Source organism: Mirounga angustirostris, unplaced genomic scaffold, assembly GCF_029215605.1.
Source record: "Mirounga angustirostris isolate CCGP_5_RB_7025 unplaced genomic scaffold, mMirAng1.0.hap1 SCAF_13, whole genome shotgun sequence".
Lineage (NCBI taxonomy): Eukaryota > Metazoa > Chordata > Mammalia > Carnivora > Phocidae > Mirounga > Mirounga angustirostris.
Genome location: NW_026991721.1, coordinates 108,275,838 through 108,292,788, shown reverse-complemented (window position 1 = coordinate 108,292,788; position 16,951 = coordinate 108,275,838). Strand labels below are relative to the sequence as shown.

The 16,951-nt window shown below is 46.5% G+C and overlaps 1 protein-coding gene across 8 annotated transcripts in view; it reads left to right on the top strand.

Moving 5' to 3' along the window:
- YAP1 (Yes1 associated transcriptional regulator) overlaps positions 1–16,951 on the top strand; it is a 126,153-nt gene that overhangs the window by 60,519 nt on the left and 48,683 nt on the right. For 5 of the 8 annotated variants that reach the window (XM_064577531.1, XM_064577526.1, XM_064577529.1 and 2 more), the window contains exon 4: positions 10,714–14,416. In XM_064577531.1, coding sequence (XP_064433601.1) covers positions 10,714–10,913 — 200 coding nt within the window. In that variant the 3' untranslated portion in view covers positions 10,914–14,416. Of the gene's footprint in view, positions 1–10,637; positions 14,417–16,951 lie in introns of those variants that run through there. The other 3 variants (XM_064577527.1, XM_064577532.1, XM_064577535.1) reach the window with 3 other exon arrangements.

Here is a 16,951-nt window from a genome sequence, read left to right as displayed (position 1 = left end):
GTGTATTTATTAGTTATTCTCAAGCTCCCATCCAAATGTCTTTTTTTAAACCAAAGTTGCTTCTTTTGGGAATGTACGTAAATTAAGAAAAGATGGCCACAGGAAAAGGGAAAATAGTAAAAAAACAAAAGCATAATAATCAGAACCAATATAACTAATTCTCAGGAAACTTGGTTTGTTTTACATAGTTTATGTCTTGATTGTTTTGATAATTAAGTTCCTGGAGAATGGTTAGTAATAATGGAAAGAAGAACCGTGTTTCTAACGTAAACCCATGGAGCAGTCGGTTCCTGAAGGACTGTTGTGCGTGGACAGGGCGTGGTGGCTACAAAGGCCGAGTGCCCCTCGGGGAGGGCATCCGGCGGCTCGCAGGTGACCACAACTGCCCATACTCTGCCTTCTCCCGGGGCGTTCTGCCCTGGCCCGCACGCGGCACCATCTGATCGCTGTGTTTTCGGGACTGTGCTGCGTCCCGGAGGGCACGGCTCCTGGCAGGGCCACCGGTGGCCCCTGTCCTGTTCTGACGGTGAGTGCCTTTCCCTTCCCGTCCGCTGGGGAGCGCTCTTGTTGTTAAAAGACTCCAGTCATGACTCTTAAAAATGTTTTCTAAATAATAGTAAAACTTAGAATTACCTAGGCAAGGCAGCAACATTTGCCAAGTGGAGCAATAGACGTTGGCTGATAAATTGTCTGTCTTAATGCTGAGTCTAAAATAAACTCCCAGGGTAAGGATCCCCCAGTCCCCAAATACATAAGCCAGACTCTAACGTCTGGAATTGAGGGATGTGTTTACGTGTTAATGTATTGGCCTCTACAATCTATACAGCATTTTTAAAGTATTCACGTCTTCATTCCTTTATTGAAGAAATCCCAGCTAATCGTGTTGAAAGGTAGGTAAGAGAGTTTCTCCGTCTTTCAGTAGCTTGAGATCAGTATTTCTCGTAGTAGTCCGTTTTCAGGAAAGCCCTTCCTTCCTGTCTTGTTTGCTATGTTAGGGCTGTCTTATACAGTGAGGGGAGACGTGGACAGATGCAAGGTTGTGGGGTTCCCGTGACCTGATCCTAGGGCACAAATGACAGATGTTTTTAAAAATCTAGCAGTTTTTGAAGGAATTGTTTGGGAAAGTAAAGTTCATTTGAATTCTGGAAGTTACTAAGATTTTTGTGCAGATACTGAAGCTAATGTTCTGTTATTTTAACCAACAGACTAACTTAGGAGAGTCGGGGGATATTATTAAAGAATATAAAGAAAAAAGTTGACATGTGAGTGTCCTTGTTGCCGGCTCTCTCTGGGACATGAGTTATTACAAATAGAAGTGTCCATGCTCAACTCTCTTTTCAGTGATTATTTGTAGAATTTTGGAAACTTTGCTCAGCTTTGGAGTAGAGATGATGAGAAAAAGATTTAGTTATTTACATTTAAGAAAAAAAAATAAATGTCTGTTTTATTTCTTCTCTGGATAGTGTTAGAATATTATTTTTGTCTTTCCCACTGTTTTCTAAATACTTTTGGTTACTTTATTGCTACAGTGATTTTATGACTCATAAGAGGAATATTTGTGTGAAAGATTAAAATGCTAATTCTTTAAAAATGATATCCATAGACTACCATATATAGGCAGCATCAGTGAAATAAAGCAAAATCCTGCAACAATAAACAGAGGAGGGCATAGCTCATACTGGTCATTTTTTCAAAGGTGGTTTCTTTAAGCATTCTAACGCCTGAACTTACAGAAGCTCATCTCATAAACTTACTTACTGAAAGTCTGAAGTATTAAGTTAAAATATAAAAGACTCAGGGGCGCCTGGGTGGCTCAGTTGGTTAAGCGACTGCCTTCGGCTCAGGTCATGATCCTGGAGTCCCAGGATCGAGTCCCGCGTCGGGCTCCCTGCTCGGCAGGGAGTCTGCTTCTCCCTCTGACCCTCCTCCCTCTCATGGTCTCTGTCTCTCATCCTCTCTCTCTCAAATAAATAAATAAAAATAAAATAAAATATAAAAGACTCCAGTTGCACTAAAGAAAGTTTGAAGGCTGGTGTACTAGAAAGTTCTCTGAGCTTGGACTTGGCCTTTTCCTCTAGGACATTTGCTCTTTCAGCTGTCACAAGGATGAAAATGAATTTTTAAAAAAATTTTTAAAGGTTTTATTTATTTGAGAGCGTGCATGCGTGCACGCGGGCAGAGGGAGAGGGACGTGCAGACTCAGTGCCGACACTGGGCTCCATCCCAGGACCCGGGATCACAGCCCAAGCTGAAATCAAGAGTCAGGCGCTCAACTGACTGAGCCACCAGGCGCCCCAAACATGAAAATGATTTTTAGCAGGGCCTCAGTTTCACCTTGAGATAGTTGTCCCCTTTCTCCATTATTCCTTCCACAAATGCCACATGCCCTACGTTGTACCAAGCGCCGTAATGGCCGTGGTGGCGGCAGAGTCAGGTTAGGACGGGTGCTCCGTGTAAGGACAACAGAAGATGTTATGGCAGGCCTAGCACGGAGTGCTGCGCCACTGGAGGGCCGTGTGCAGCTGGTCAGGAGTTAGAGAGGGCAGCTTAGAAGCCAGGCCTTCATTCACTCCCTCCACACCCTGAATACCCGCCCTGTGCCACGCACTCTTGTAGACGGTGAGAATACAGACTGTCAGCCAATGTCCAGTGTGTCCAGTAGTTAAAAACGGCAAGTAAGGAGTCCGTTACAGGTCACAGAGCCCTTGGCTGGGTGCAGGGAGGTGGTGCTATGTTCGCTCCTCCAGGCCAGGCGTCCTGTAAGTGGGCAGGGATGTGAGTGAGCCGAGGGCCGTGCAGATATCCGGGGGAAAGGGGGGAATGCTCATGCGTCACACAACAGCCAGGTCAGAGTTGTGGAGGGATGTTCGGGGAACAGATTCGGGGAAAGGCAGCCCCGAAGCCGTGTCGTATAGGAGCTCACGGGTCTTGAACAGAGGCGTTTTCTAACAGGAGGCAGATGCATTTGGTGCGGTTGTAATGCCCTAGTTGGGTAGAGCAGTGGTACCAAGCGGCTGGATTCAGGACCCGAGCTTCAGGAGGGGAGTGTGAGCTTAGGTGTGCCCAAGGAAAAGGAAGGCGAGGGAGCTTGAGACCCCCAGCACCATGTAACTCGTGCTGGGGCGGTGGACATCCTCAGAAGGCCTTTGTGTGATCAGCCAAGAGGTCTGAGGTTTATCCTGAAGAATTTGGGAGGCCACCAAAACTGTGAGTCTTCTCTAGGGCCCTTCTGCCGTGGAAGGGCTGTGGGCTCACTCTTTTTGTTATCTGATCATTTCATCTCAGACCCAGGTTTATTTTCTGATCAACCTGTCTCTTTGCATTGGGCATGAATTTTAGTAAGTTACATACATTATTGAAACAAAATTGCAGGAACTGTTCAGGAAGAGTAGGGAACTGACTTTTTAAAAGTACCTACTATAAGCCCTGCCCTCTGTCAAGTGCTTTTTTTTTTTAACCTCTCAACAAGTAATGGACAAGAGTGCTCCTGTCCACTTTGTGGATGAGGAAAGTGAGCATCGACTGGTTGGGGAACTTGCACAAGGTTAGAAAGATAATAGGTATAGGGTTCAAGAATTGACCATAGGTCCTTCTTACCATTCTAAACTTCGCTGTCTTTCTAGAGCGTTAATGCAGAGCTAAAACCATACTTGCATTTGGAATGCATCAAGGGTGATGTTTTTTTTTTTTAACCAACGAATCCACTGAATGGTAGTGTTGCGGTGTTGGTAAAGTTCGAGTTAGTGGTAGGTGTTCTGTAAAAGAGTTCGCTAAAAACAAGCCAGCCTTATTAGTTTTCTGTATTACAGATGGGTGGTTCTCCAAGTGTGCTAGGTAGAGGAATCGCCTGGGGACTAGTTAAAATCCGGCTGTGACTCAGCAGATGGGGTGGGAGCTACGATTGTGCCTCTGCTGGGTCCACAGGAGCTGCCGACCTGGCCGGTTCCCCAACCACAGGACACAAGTATGAGAGATCTGCGTTCTCACGCCTGTTTTAATGTTATTCCTGTTTCCTAGTGGGATAAAATCTATACAGACTGATACGTGGAATCCATCATTTCATACGAACACTTATTTAATATAAAAATTCTGGGGGCGCCTGGGTGGCTCAGTCGTTAAGCGTCTGCCTTCGGCTCAGGTCATGATCCCAGGGTCCTGGGATCGAGCCCCGCATCGGGCTCCCTGCTCGGCGGGAAGCCTGTTTCTCCCTCTCCCGCTCCCCCTGCTTGTGTTCCTGCTCTCGCTGTCTCTGTCTCTGTCAAATAAATAAATAAAAATCTTAAAAAAAAAAAAATGCTGTAAAATGTTACTAACTTGTAACAAATCCGTGATTTATAAAAGCACAGACCTACAGTCTGGTAGATGTGACTTGATCAAGACCGATCAGCCGTTCTTTATAGGTGGGTTTTCACTCCTCTCAGCTCTGCAAGCTGGTTGTGTGTGGTGGTTAGCGGTAAAAAACGTCACGTGCTTCTTTCAGACTTGGGCCCTCACGGGGGAGACGGGTGTAGGCAGAGATGAGAGCTCAGTGCGGTGTGTGCAGGGAAGGGGACGTGAGCATCGTGGCTGGGGGACCAGAGTGCCCATGCTGGTGCCGGGCTTTGGGCTCCCCAGCATGGCCACTGGTTTGGCAGAAGACTCTTCTAGCTACCCGTGTGACCTAGGAGTACACCCTAGGACTGGTCACCACTCTTGCATTTGCTTTTGTGAAGCAGATTTTAATCAGTTTGTTCATAATCGTTTTAGCTTGTAGGCCTGTACACAGGAATGACACAGCCTTGACCTCGGGACCTGGGGCTGCGTGCTTTAAGTCACTTTTCACCCTGAGAGTAAAAACGGAGACCAGAGGAGAAATCCTACTTCTTCTACCAAAACTTGATTTCATAAACTGCGTTTTCCTCAGCTAATGCATTCATAAATACTTGCCCCACATTGAGATTATTGAGGCCATAAAAAACTTAATGACAATCACAGTTAATATTGATTGTACGGGACAACTGTTTCGAGTGTGTCTGCCTGAACATTTTATTCGGGGCAGGATTTCAGGAAGGATTGTTACGGGCTTATGAGACCAAGCACGTAGATTTCAGGTGCTTGTCTGTGGATACGAACCGCTGAAGAGTCGGGGTGAATATCCTTGCGCTCCCCTGTGTTTTGAAAGTCGCCTGTCTGGGATCATAGTCTCACTGACCCCGGTGGCAGTTTCTAGTCAACGTTGCCGTGTTTGTCCTGATCAACCTTGAAAATTGAGCATACCCATTTATGAAAAAATCGAGACCTCTTTTTCTATATTCTGGGCAGAATTATAAATTCTTCCCGTGCTCCTACCTGGCCTGTAGTTAAACTCAGCGTAAAAGAGCAAATTCAGGACAGTCTGCAGTACAAAATGATAACAAGTGCAGTTTCAGTACGTCGGTGGGAAAGTCTTCCTCGTGGGATAGAACTGAGGAAATCTTCCCAAAGCTACAGTGTGAGAATAGAGTAGAATTTCAGTGGATGAAAACAGTGGAGGCTAGGGGCTCCTGGGGGCTCAGCTGGTGAAGCGTCTGCCCTCAGCTCTGGCCCTGATCTCAGTCAGGGTTGTGGGATCGAGCCCCCAGAGCCCCCATATCACTGCGCTCCCTGCTCAGCACACAGTCTGTGTCTCCCTTTCCCTCTGCCCCTCCCCCTGCTCATGCGTGTGCGTGCTCGCTCACTCAAATAAATAAATAAAAACCTTTAAAAGTGGGGAGGCGCCTGGGTGGCTCAGTCGGTGAAGCATCTGCCTTGGGCTCAGATCTTGACCCTGGGGTCCTGGGATCGAGTCCCACGTCCGGCTCCCTGCTCAGCGGGGCATTTGCCTCTTCCTCTCCTGCCACTCCCCCTGCATGTGGTCTCTCTCTGTGTCAAATAAATGAAATCTTTAAAAAAATAAATAAAAAATAATAAAAATAAATTTAAAAAACAGTGGAGGCTAGGAGGAGACAGGCTGTAGGTGGGTGCAATGGGACTGTATGTTGGGGTGAAAATGTGTGGCACTGCGTGGGACTGGACAGACAGACTGAGGCCTGTAGCCGGGAGGACTGACACAGAGTGGATCGCTACATAACCAGCCCAGCGTGCTGGATCCTCTTAGAGCGAGCAAGGACCTAATGCAGTGGGAGGGGCAGCAGTCCGCAGGCAAAGCCCTCCTGGGGAAGTGGCCTGCAGAGAGGCGAGGGGCGGGCTGGGTGCCGAGGGAGGGATGCGGGGGCCTGCAGAGAGGAGAGAGGGGCGGGCTGGGTGCCGAGGGCTGTGACTGAGGCGGGCTGCCGTGCTCAGGACCGAGGAGGCAGTGCCCTGTACTGCCTGCCTGTCGAGGGCCATCAGCAACCCCGCAAGGATTTGAGCACTTTCCATGTGGGCTCAGAGGCCTGAGTCGGAGAGCCCTTGCCTCAGGAGGCGAGGCAGGATGACGTGGCCGTGTTGAATGTCGTGGGCAATGAAGACCAGTTTGCAGGCCGCTGCTGAAATTGAGTCTGGGAAATGGGAAAGTCTGCATTACAGTTCTGTTTGAGGAGCAGATGCAATTGTTGTTTTAAAGTAAAATCCACTCGGAATATGGGGACGTATTTCGTGAGGTGTCTGTCTAGTTGGTGGAGGAGAGAGACCCGAGTTGACCTCGTGAGAAGCATTGAAGGTGTGGGAGTCCCCTGCACGGACAGGACTGGGGCTGTGGGGATTCCTGAAAGATGAAGGTGAGTGTTGGTTGTGTTGTAGTCGGTGAGTTCTGGAGAGCTGGAGTCCCCGGTGTGCTGCGAACTAGCTTGGGCTAGTTTTCCGTGCCTGGGAGCGAGAGTCCCCGTGCCGTGGGTCTGTTGGATGACTTAGTAGGTGCTCACAGGGAACTCAGAATACCTCGCCTGTAGTAAGAACACTTGGCGGTCCCTCGTAGGTACAGGAGACACGATTCCGAAACTCTCAGCTTGGTCAGTATTAGATCCTCTCAGGTCTGGCTACCCCTCCTGCATTGTCAGAAAATGACTTTTTGCTAGTTCTGTGCTTCGCACCACGCATCGCGTGTGTTCACCGAATTTTCAGTGTCCTGGGTGACGGCGTTATTCCTGAATCGTGGGCCGGTGAGACGGAGGGGTTGCTCGTCTAACTCGTGGGGTAGTTTATCAAGATTTTCCTGTTTGATAAGACACCACAGGTGAGCAGGACGTTGATGTCAAGTCACCTTCCATGTTTACCACACGGCATATTTTGTTTTTGAAGTATTGCCGGACGTTGCTCTGCTGTGGTAGCCAAGTTATTATTGCACGAGTAGTAGTAAATCCTGCTGAAACATTTTATTTTCCCCAAGGGTGAGTAACTTTCATTTATGAATTACTTTAATGGTAGCCTACCACTCTTCTTCCTCTTATCCTGATGCAAATTTCTCACCCTCAGGGCACCTGGCCGGCTCAGTGGGTAGAGCGTGCGACTGCGGATCTCGGGGTTGTGAGTTCACGCCCCCCCCCCATTGGGTGTAGAAGTTACTTTAAAGAAAATTCCTCACCCTCTTTACATGTCATTAAGATGCTGACCTCTGTCCACCTTCTTGATACAAGGCTTATTTTTTCTTCCCTTTTCTCCTTTTCTTTCCCAAAAGACTTGGATGTGGTGGTGAGCCTTGAAAAATTCCCACATCTTTGCCTTGTCTGGGTGCCTGTGTTCCCTGTGTGTGAACATGACTTAGCACAAAATGTTTACTACCCGTTGCCCCTGAGCCTAGAGAATTGTTACCGCCCTTGCGGATTGGTAATCCCCTTTCCATGTTATCCCTTTGGCCCTCCACTGGTTGTGAAAGGTGAAGGCTTTTGGTTGAGTCTTGGCCATAACCATGCCCCTCCGCCCCCTGCACACTGTCCCCTTCACTGTGTCCCTGCCTGGGACGCTCATGCCCAGATCATCACAGGCCTCTGCTTGCGCCCTGAAGCTCACTTCCTCTGTGCAACCCCTCTTGGTCCACGCTTGTAGAAGACCGTTTCCAGCTTTGTTTGTGCTCGTGTTGCTCTCTTTCTTCTGCTCAGTGCACTTGCTGGCCAGCCCTGTTTTGTTCCTGGTTAGAACTTGAGTGCCATCAGCAGGGACTGTTGCTTGCTGTGCATCTCAGAACCTAGAATCCTGCCCGGATACAGTAGGACCTCAATACGTAGTTACTGAAGAAAAGAGTTTGCGGTATCCCTGTGCCTTCCGTTTAAGTCGTGCCAGATAATGGAGAGGCTGAACTTACATGAAAAGAAAAATACAGCACATTTTATTTCACAAGCTAAATAAAGGATTTTAATTGAATTTCTTGTTCATTAGTTTCAGCCAACATTGATTCCCGTCTTTCTGAGTTGCAGGCACTCTGCTAGACAGTAAAATAGAAAAATGCACAGTCTGCACAAGCTAAAAACTCCGTGTCCAGGCATTTCACAGGCCAGCCTAGAAGGAAACACGCGTACCCACATCGTACCGTAGGACACGGGTTCTTCAGTTGAACTGAGAAAGTCAAGGGTTGAAGCTCAGTGACTAGTAATAACCCCGTCTTGCCGCCAGGGCCCTACTCTTCTTTCCATGGAGTCGTTGGCGGACAGAAAAACTAATTGTGGTCTGCTTCTCCTCAGTAGTTGTTTGAGCCATTCAGGGTTGTTTTTGTGTGTGTTTGTTTACAGAAGAAAAAGCGCCCCTCTTACTAGTAGGACGTGCTTATCCTGATCGATAGGGCCGCTCACATCCTGCCGCGGCAGACCTCGTTGTGTGCTGTTCCCAGACATGCGGCGCTTCAGAGTTTGGTCTGCGCGCTGCCCACGGCACTAACGACGAGTTCCTGGCTGTGTGTAAGCCAGACGCGCCCAGAGGTAGTTCTTAGTTACTGTACATCGGCGGTTCTCAAAGTGTGTTCCCTGGGCCACAGGCCTCTGCGTCGTTTTCTGAAAGCCTGAGGGTGGGGCCCGGCAGTGTGTGTTTAACAAACCCTCCTGGTGATTCTGATCACACATTTTAAATGATCTTATGTAAATAACCTTTGTTACTTGTATTTTACTTCATTTTATATTGTTCATATCGAAGAAATCATACTTATAACACATTCAGTCAGAATATAAATTGAACTCAAAGGCATTCTAAATTTGTTTTGATCTTTCCCTGTGGTCTTCTCTTAATAAAAACGTGGGAAGCCCAGATTTCCCATTGGACGTGGGACCTTACTCCATTCTGACGCTAGCCCAAACACGTTCGAATCAAACTTTTAGTAGCCTGTGTGACCTAATGACTCAAAATCTGTCACTCTTGTTTTCTGTGCTTTTCATGATTGTTCAGCAGTTGGCTTACCAGCTTAGCACAATGACTTAGAAACCTGCATTAAGTATCAAGTCACTGAATTTCTCCCAAGGTCCATTTGACTAAAAATTCTTGTTTTGTGTGTATAAAGCCCGGGTCTGGTTTGTTTGTTTGGTTTGGGTTTTAAAATAGGCTCCACACTCAGCGTGAAGCCCAGCGCAGGGCTTGAACCCACAACCCTCAGATCACCACCTGAGCTGAGACCAAGAGTCAGGCGCTCAACCGACTGACCCACCCATTCGCCCCTGGATCTGTATTGCATTATTTAATTCTCATGTAGGGTTGAAGATTTGTTTCTTTTCAGTCGTCTTTTCCTACTGCTAAGGATTCGACTATGGCACAGTGCTACTTAAAGGTCATCTTGCCTCATCTGCTTTGCCTTTGATCAGTAGCTTTCTTTTTATATAAAGGAAACATCTTATTTTGAACCTCTCTTTCCGTATAACATTATATCTACCCAGGTGTTAAATGAAAACTACACGTGAACATAGAAAGCATTTTTTTCTTTTCTGTTTGACCTATTACTCTGTGTGCTTATAAAAGTTAATTGTGTGGTAATTCTTTCTCACATGCACTTCATTTGGCTCCTTGGGTAGAAATGTGGTGTGAAAACAGCTGTCAGTGCGCATTAGTGAGAAGTTTCCTGAACTTCGTTTCTGAAGTCTACTGTTTTTAGTGAAATACTAAATACTTAATGATTTATATATAACAAATATTTGATATTATGTGATTATAGATGATCAGTACTTAATGATTTAAACTTGTGTATTAAAGGGATAAAGTCACTATCTCCACTTTGCAAATTAAACATAGGAAACGCTCTCCTCCGTTTCGGGGAATGCACTGATATGTTTGGGAAGGAGCACACTGTAGGGTCTGACGGCAGAAGCTGTCACGTCAGAGCCCTGAGTTCACGTCTTTACTTGGGCAGGTTTCCTGTCTCCCCAGGTGGATGCCCTCCCTGGACGTCCCTGTGTTTCATCCGTGGGACGCAGATGAGGATGGTGCCTGGCACACGGGCCACCGTGTAGGTTGAATGTGGCGGCGTCCTCAGTGTGCGGGCACCAGGACGGAGCCGAGGACCAAGCGTGGTGGCGGGGGCGGTCCCACCACAGCTGGTCGCAGGGGTTGCGTGCTGTACTGTCCCTTCGAGCGGCCACACGAGTCAGGAACCCCTGTGATACCTGACACTGGCACATGAATTCTAATGTGTTCTATGTCATGGGGCTCCTCAGAGACGGTGTTTTGTACAAACTGAAGGTTTCCGACAGCATTTGCTCACATTGTGTCTCTCTGTCACATTTTGGCAGCTCTCATAATATTCCCGACGGTTTCATCACTATACTTGTTACAGTGGTCTGTGGTCCGTGATCTTTGATGTTTCAGGACGCCGTGAGCCATGCACATGTCAGGCGGCGAGCTTAATGAATGCTCTGTGTGCTGTGACTGCCCCACTGACTGGCCATCCCCCCGTTGCCCGCCCTTCCCTCCATAGTGACAGCAGGCCAGTCGGTGACCCCGCTGCGGCCTCTGAGTGTTCACGGGAAACAAGAGTCGCATGTCTGTCCCTTGAAGTCAAAGGCTAGAGATGATGGACCCACCAGAGTGAAGAAGACGGAGCCTCCAGAGTGAAGAAGACGGAGCCTCCGGAGTGAGGATGACGGAGCCCCCGGAGTGAGGATGACGGAGCCCCCGGAGTGAGGATGACGGAGCCCCCGGAGTGAGGAAGACGGAGCCCCCGGAGTGAGGAAGACGGAGCCCCCGGAGTGAGGATGACGGAGCCCCCGGCGTGAGGAAGACGGATCCCCCGGCGTGAGGATGACGGAGCCCCCGGCGTGAGGATGACGGAGCCCCCGGCGTGAGGATGACGGAGCCCCCGGCGTGACGAAGACGGAGCCCCCGGCGTGAGGATGACGGAGCCCCCGGCGTGAGGATGACGGAGCCCCCGGCGTGACGAAGACGGAGCCCCCGGCGTGAGGATGACGGAGCCCCCGGCGTGAGGATGACGGAGCCCCCGGAGTGAGGATGACGGAGTGAGGAAGACGGAGCCCCCGGCGTGAGGATGACGGAGCCCCCGGAGTGAGGATGACGGAGTGAGGAAGACAGAGCCCCCGGCGTGAGGATGACGGAGCCCCCGGAGTGAGGATGACGGAGCCCCCGGAGTGAGGATGACGGAGCCCCCGGAGTGAGGATGACGGAGCTGAGATAGGCAGAGCGCTAGTGCTCTTGTGCCAAACAGTCACATTGTAAATGTGAAGGGAAGTTCTCGAAGGAAATGAGTGCTACTCCAGTGAGCACAGAAATGAGAAAGCCAAGCAGCCTTATTGCCGACAGGAAGAAAGTTTCAGTCTGGATAGAAGGTCAGACCACATTCCTATAAACCCACACCTAATCCCAAGCAAGGCCCGGACTCTCTTCAGTTCTGTGGAGGCTGAGGGAGGTGTGGGAAGCTGCAGAAGAAAGGCCAGGAGCTGGGGGAAGTTGGTTTGTGAGGTTTAAGGAACCATAGACATGTGGGCGAAGCAAGTGATCCAGAAGATCCCACTGAGATCACGGCACATTTTCAACACAGCACAACCTTCTGTGGGAAGAAGGTGCCGTCCAGCGCTCCCATAGCTGGAGAGGACAAGTCAGTGCCTGGCTTCAAAGGACAGGCTGACTCTCTCGATAGCGGCTAATGCAGCTGGTGACTGTCAGCTGCAGCCACTGTCACTGACCGCTCCGAAAATTCTTCGGGCCTTTATACACATTATGCTCCGTCCACTCTGCCTCCGCTTTAGAAAGGGAACAGCAAAGCCTGGGTGAGGGCACAGCTGTCGACACCATGGTTTACTGAGTATTTTAAGTCCACTGCTGAGACCACCTGCTCAGAATAAAAAGATTTCATTCAAAATATTGCTGCTCATGGACAGTGCATCTGGTCACCCCAGAGCTCCGATGGAGACGGACAGTGAGATGCATCTTGTTCTCATGCCCACAGCCCATGGATCCAGGAGTCGTTTTGACCTTCACGTCTTACTACGTAAGAAATACATTCTGTATGGCTGTAGCTGCCGAAGGAGTGGTTCCTCTCGTGGATCTGGGCAGAGTACGTGGAAGGGACTCACCATTGTAGAGGCCATTAAGAACATTGTGATTCATGAGATACCAAATATAAATCACAGTATCAACGTGGACAGGAATTTGGGACGCTGGTGATTCCAAACCTCATGGGTGATTTTGAAGGGGTTCAGCGCGTTAGGGGAGGAAGTCACTGCCAATGGGGTGGAAACAGCAAGAGAACTGGGATCAGAAGTGGCGCCTGAAGATGGGGCTGATCTGCTGCAATCTCGTGATCAAACCTGAACGGATGAAGAGTTGCTTTTGGTGGATGAGCAAAGACAGTGGTTTCTTGGGATGGAATCTACTGGCGAAGGTGCTGTGAAGATTGTTGAAGTGACAGCAAAGGACTCAGAATGTTACGTCAACTTTGGTGATAAAGCAGCAGAGGGTTTGAGAGGATGGACTCCAGTTTGGAAAGAAGTTCTGCTCTGGGTAAAATGCTAGCAAACAGCCTCCTGTGCTGCAGAGAACTCGTCCCTGACAGGAAGAGTGGATCCGCGCAGCAAACTGCATTGTTGTCTTGTCTTCTTGCCGCGGCCGCCCCAGCCTTTGGCTGCCACCACCCCAATCAGTCAGCATCCCTCAGCACTGAGGCAAGACCCTCCACCAGCAGAGAGGTGATGATTCACTGCAAGCTCAGATGATGTTAGCAAATTTAACAATAAAGTATTTTTTAATTAAGGTGTATAAATTGTTTTGATTTTTTTTTGAGATAATGCTATTGCACAATTAAGAGACTACGGTATAGCATAAACATAACTTTATAGGCACTGGGAACCAAAAAATTCATTTGACTTGGTTTATTGTAATATTTGCTTTATTGTGGTTGTGAGGAACCGAACCCACAATATCTCTGAGGTACGCCTATATAGCGATAATAGAAGTAAACATGTCTAAATTTGAGGTCTTAACGCAAATCAGTCTTCAGGAATAATCTTAAGCTAATAAAATTTATTTAATGGCAATAGCCATGCTAGATCATCATGTCGTTAAATTATTTATCATGCTCAATAGATGAAAAAGACCGTGCTCTCATGGATATATGAATGTGACAACCATTAGAGCAAAGAGAAGGGATCCTTAACCAGGCTTGTAAGCAGAATATATAAAGAAAGTTAGGATAACGTATAGTAGGTAAGAGAAAAGGACTTCCCACATTTATCTCTTGATTGTATTTTAGCACTTTTAGAATATTATTGAAGGTAATTTTTTTTCTTCTTAACCATATAAGCTCTTTAGCTACAACTCCTGTTCCTTGAGTTTTTCCTACTAATTTGAGAAATCCTAGAAATCCATGTGTCAGAATCTCTGTTAAAGTATAGATGGAGAAATAAACATGAAGATGTAATACTCACTGATCTTGAGTACAAGATGTATAGTGTGGTTCTGTAATATACATACAGGGAATTTTCAAATTGAGTTAAATAACCACCTTTTACTTCAAATCCATAATTTCTTCTCTTATTCTCAGTGTAGCTGTTCTGTCTTTGCATTGGCTTATAGAGCCTTTCTTCCCATCTTTCCTACTGTATTGACTGCTGCGTCTCAGGGTGGCTCCCCCATTCTCTGTTCCCACACCCATACCACTTCAAATGGTGATGAACTCCAGAATTCCCTTCCTGTGTATTCACAGATTTAATAAACTTGGCCACTGTAAAACAACAGTATTTCAAAACGGAGTGGGACAACAAGGAATTTTAGTAAGTTTTGAAGTGTTTAGTGTCAGTGATTTGTGCTGCTTTTCAGTTAAGTATGACCTGACATATTATTCTTCTAGAATTCAAACCTGATTCATCAGAAGGTGTCTCCTCCTAGTGATCGACAAGGATCTCCAATATTGTCATTCATCATTCTGGAACAATTTAATGCCATTCGCTTAGTCCAAAGTATTCATCAATCTCTTGCCGCTCTCAGCAAAGTCATCAGAGGAACTACGTTACTGAGTTCAGAAGTACAGAAATTGGCAAGTGCTTTATTAAACCAAAAGGTAAGCCAAAATTAAATATATGTGTTTTTATTTCATTATTATAAATGACTCTTTCATTATGTATACATTTGTCAAGTCTTACAGTTAACAGTAGCAGAAAACCCAAGTTAAACTACCGTAGCCAGATAGGAATTAACTGGCTGATATAATGGAAGGATCCAGGGGTAGCCGGCGTTAAGTCACTTGATGCAGGAGCTGCAGATTGTCATTAGGATCTTAGCTTGTGTTATTTGTCTACCTGTCTAGTCATGTTGTGTGTGAGTGCGTATATATATATGCTTATTTGTATGTGTATGTACATGCAGCCTCCCTGTTGATGTCACTTTGGGGCAGGTCATCTATACATGATGGTATCCTAGCATGCTGAGCAACAGAAAGAACACCTTTCTCCTGGTAACTCAGGCAAAAATCTTGGGATTAGCTTTAATCCAAACTGATTGGATTGTGTTTGATGCCTAGCCCCTTTAAAATTCTCTGTTCAGGATTTGCAAAGTTCTCATTGGCTAGAGCTTCAGCCAAATATGTATACCAGCAGCTAGGATGGATTCAGCTCCATCTGTAATGTGGTATACTCCAAGTAAGGGAAGGATGGTTACCCAGTGGAGAATCAAGGTACTTTTAGCAGAAGAAAGGGAAATCCACTTCTCTTGCTGAATAATTGACCCATTTTATTTTTTTTTTTAAGATTTTATTTATTTGAGAGAGAGCATGAGCGGTGGGGAGGGGGAGAGGAGGAGAGAGAAGCAGACTCCCCGCTGAGCAGGGAGCCCAACATGGATGTGGGAATCGATCCCGGGACCCTGAGATCGTGACCTGAGCTGAAGGCAGACGCTTCACTGACTGAGCCACCCAGATGCCCAATTAAACCATTTTAAATATCAGTAAAATCCATGTATTATAGATCTATTGGCTAGAAACAAAAAAATTGGAGTATCTGACATATATTTACTTTAGTTTTTTGGAAAATATACACCTTACAGAACTTGGCATCTGGAAAAGATTTCACTAGGGTTCCATAGGAATTTAGAAAGAAAAAAGTTTTGTTTTCCCCCTCCCTCCAGCACTGTTTACCCTCAATATAGAAAACTCTGATGGTCAACTTAAAGTCTTCTACATAAAAGATCATCTTCCTGGAAGTTCCTGTATCTTACATAAAAAGATTTCTGTCTTAGTTCAGGCTGCTATAACAAATTCCGACACATTGGGTGGCTTAAACAATAAACATTTATTTCTCATAGTTCTCAAGATCAAATTGCTGGTAGATCTGGTGTCTGATGAGGCCTGCTTCCTCCTTTGCTCATGGCCATCTTTTTGCTGTGTTCTCACGTAGCACAGAGGAAAGAGAGAGGAATCAGCCTCTCTCCTGTCCCTTCTTAGGAGGGCATTAATCCCATCATGTTTGCTCCACCCTTATGACTTACTACCTCCCCAAAGCCTCATCTCCACATATCATCACCTAGGGGGTTAAGGTTTCAACATATGGATTTGGGGGAGGACACAAACTTTCAGTCCACTGCAATATCCATTCCTTTTCTGCATAGACAAAAAGGCATACTCTGCCAACCTTATGTTCCTTTTTCTCTTTACCTTGGAAAGGAAATCTCAGCTTTGCATTGTGTACTGCATTTAAATGGTTTTTCTCTGTATATAGATGACTGTTTGAATCAACGATGATATTCAAAATACCATAGTAGTAGTATATTGTTCTATAAGCTGTATCTAACTTCTTTTTAATTTCAAGTGATACATTATCTGTCATGAAAGCTCCTTGAGCATTTCAAGGAAACACTGAGAAAGGATTGTGAGAGCTCTGAAGAGCTTACATTAGTTAGCTCATGTGAGCACCACGTGCAAGGTGGTGCTCCTGACACCTTTATTCTACTGGGAGGGGCCTGAGGCAGATGAGCGCTCAGTCACTTAACCAGAGTCACGCAGGGAGAACTTGTAGAGTCAGGAACCTAGGCGGGTCTGGTGCCTTTATAAATAGAAATGATTTAAATTTACCAAAAGATAAATTTTCATGAGAGTGTATTTCTTTAAAATCCAACTTCATGCTGTCTAAGGGCAAAATGTACGGGATTGCATTTAATGACAGTTGAGTGAGGTCTAGGAGGAGAATCACACTGATAGAGCACGAGTGTAGAGGAGGACAGCAAGTTTGGTGGAACTCACACACACTGACACGTAGAAAATTCAGCTTAGATCAGATTTTGAGGTTTCTAAAGCCAAAGAAAAGGTGTTTGGATTAAATGCCATAGGCAATAAGAATATTTTCGTGTAGAAATAATGTCACAAAAGGCCAAGAAAGTGGCCCGTGGAATAGGTCTATCTGCCACTTGGTGGCTGTGTGACGGGCAGGTCAGGTAAACCTCTCTAAACATTACTTTTCTCGTTTGTAAAATGAGGATAATAAAGATAACCTACCCTATGGGGTTGGTATGAAAATTAAATCATAAGTAAGTGCTTGGTACAAAGCAAGCATCCTCTAAATGATGGTTGCTTTTGTTATTGTTACTTTAGGAGAACTTTATTAGG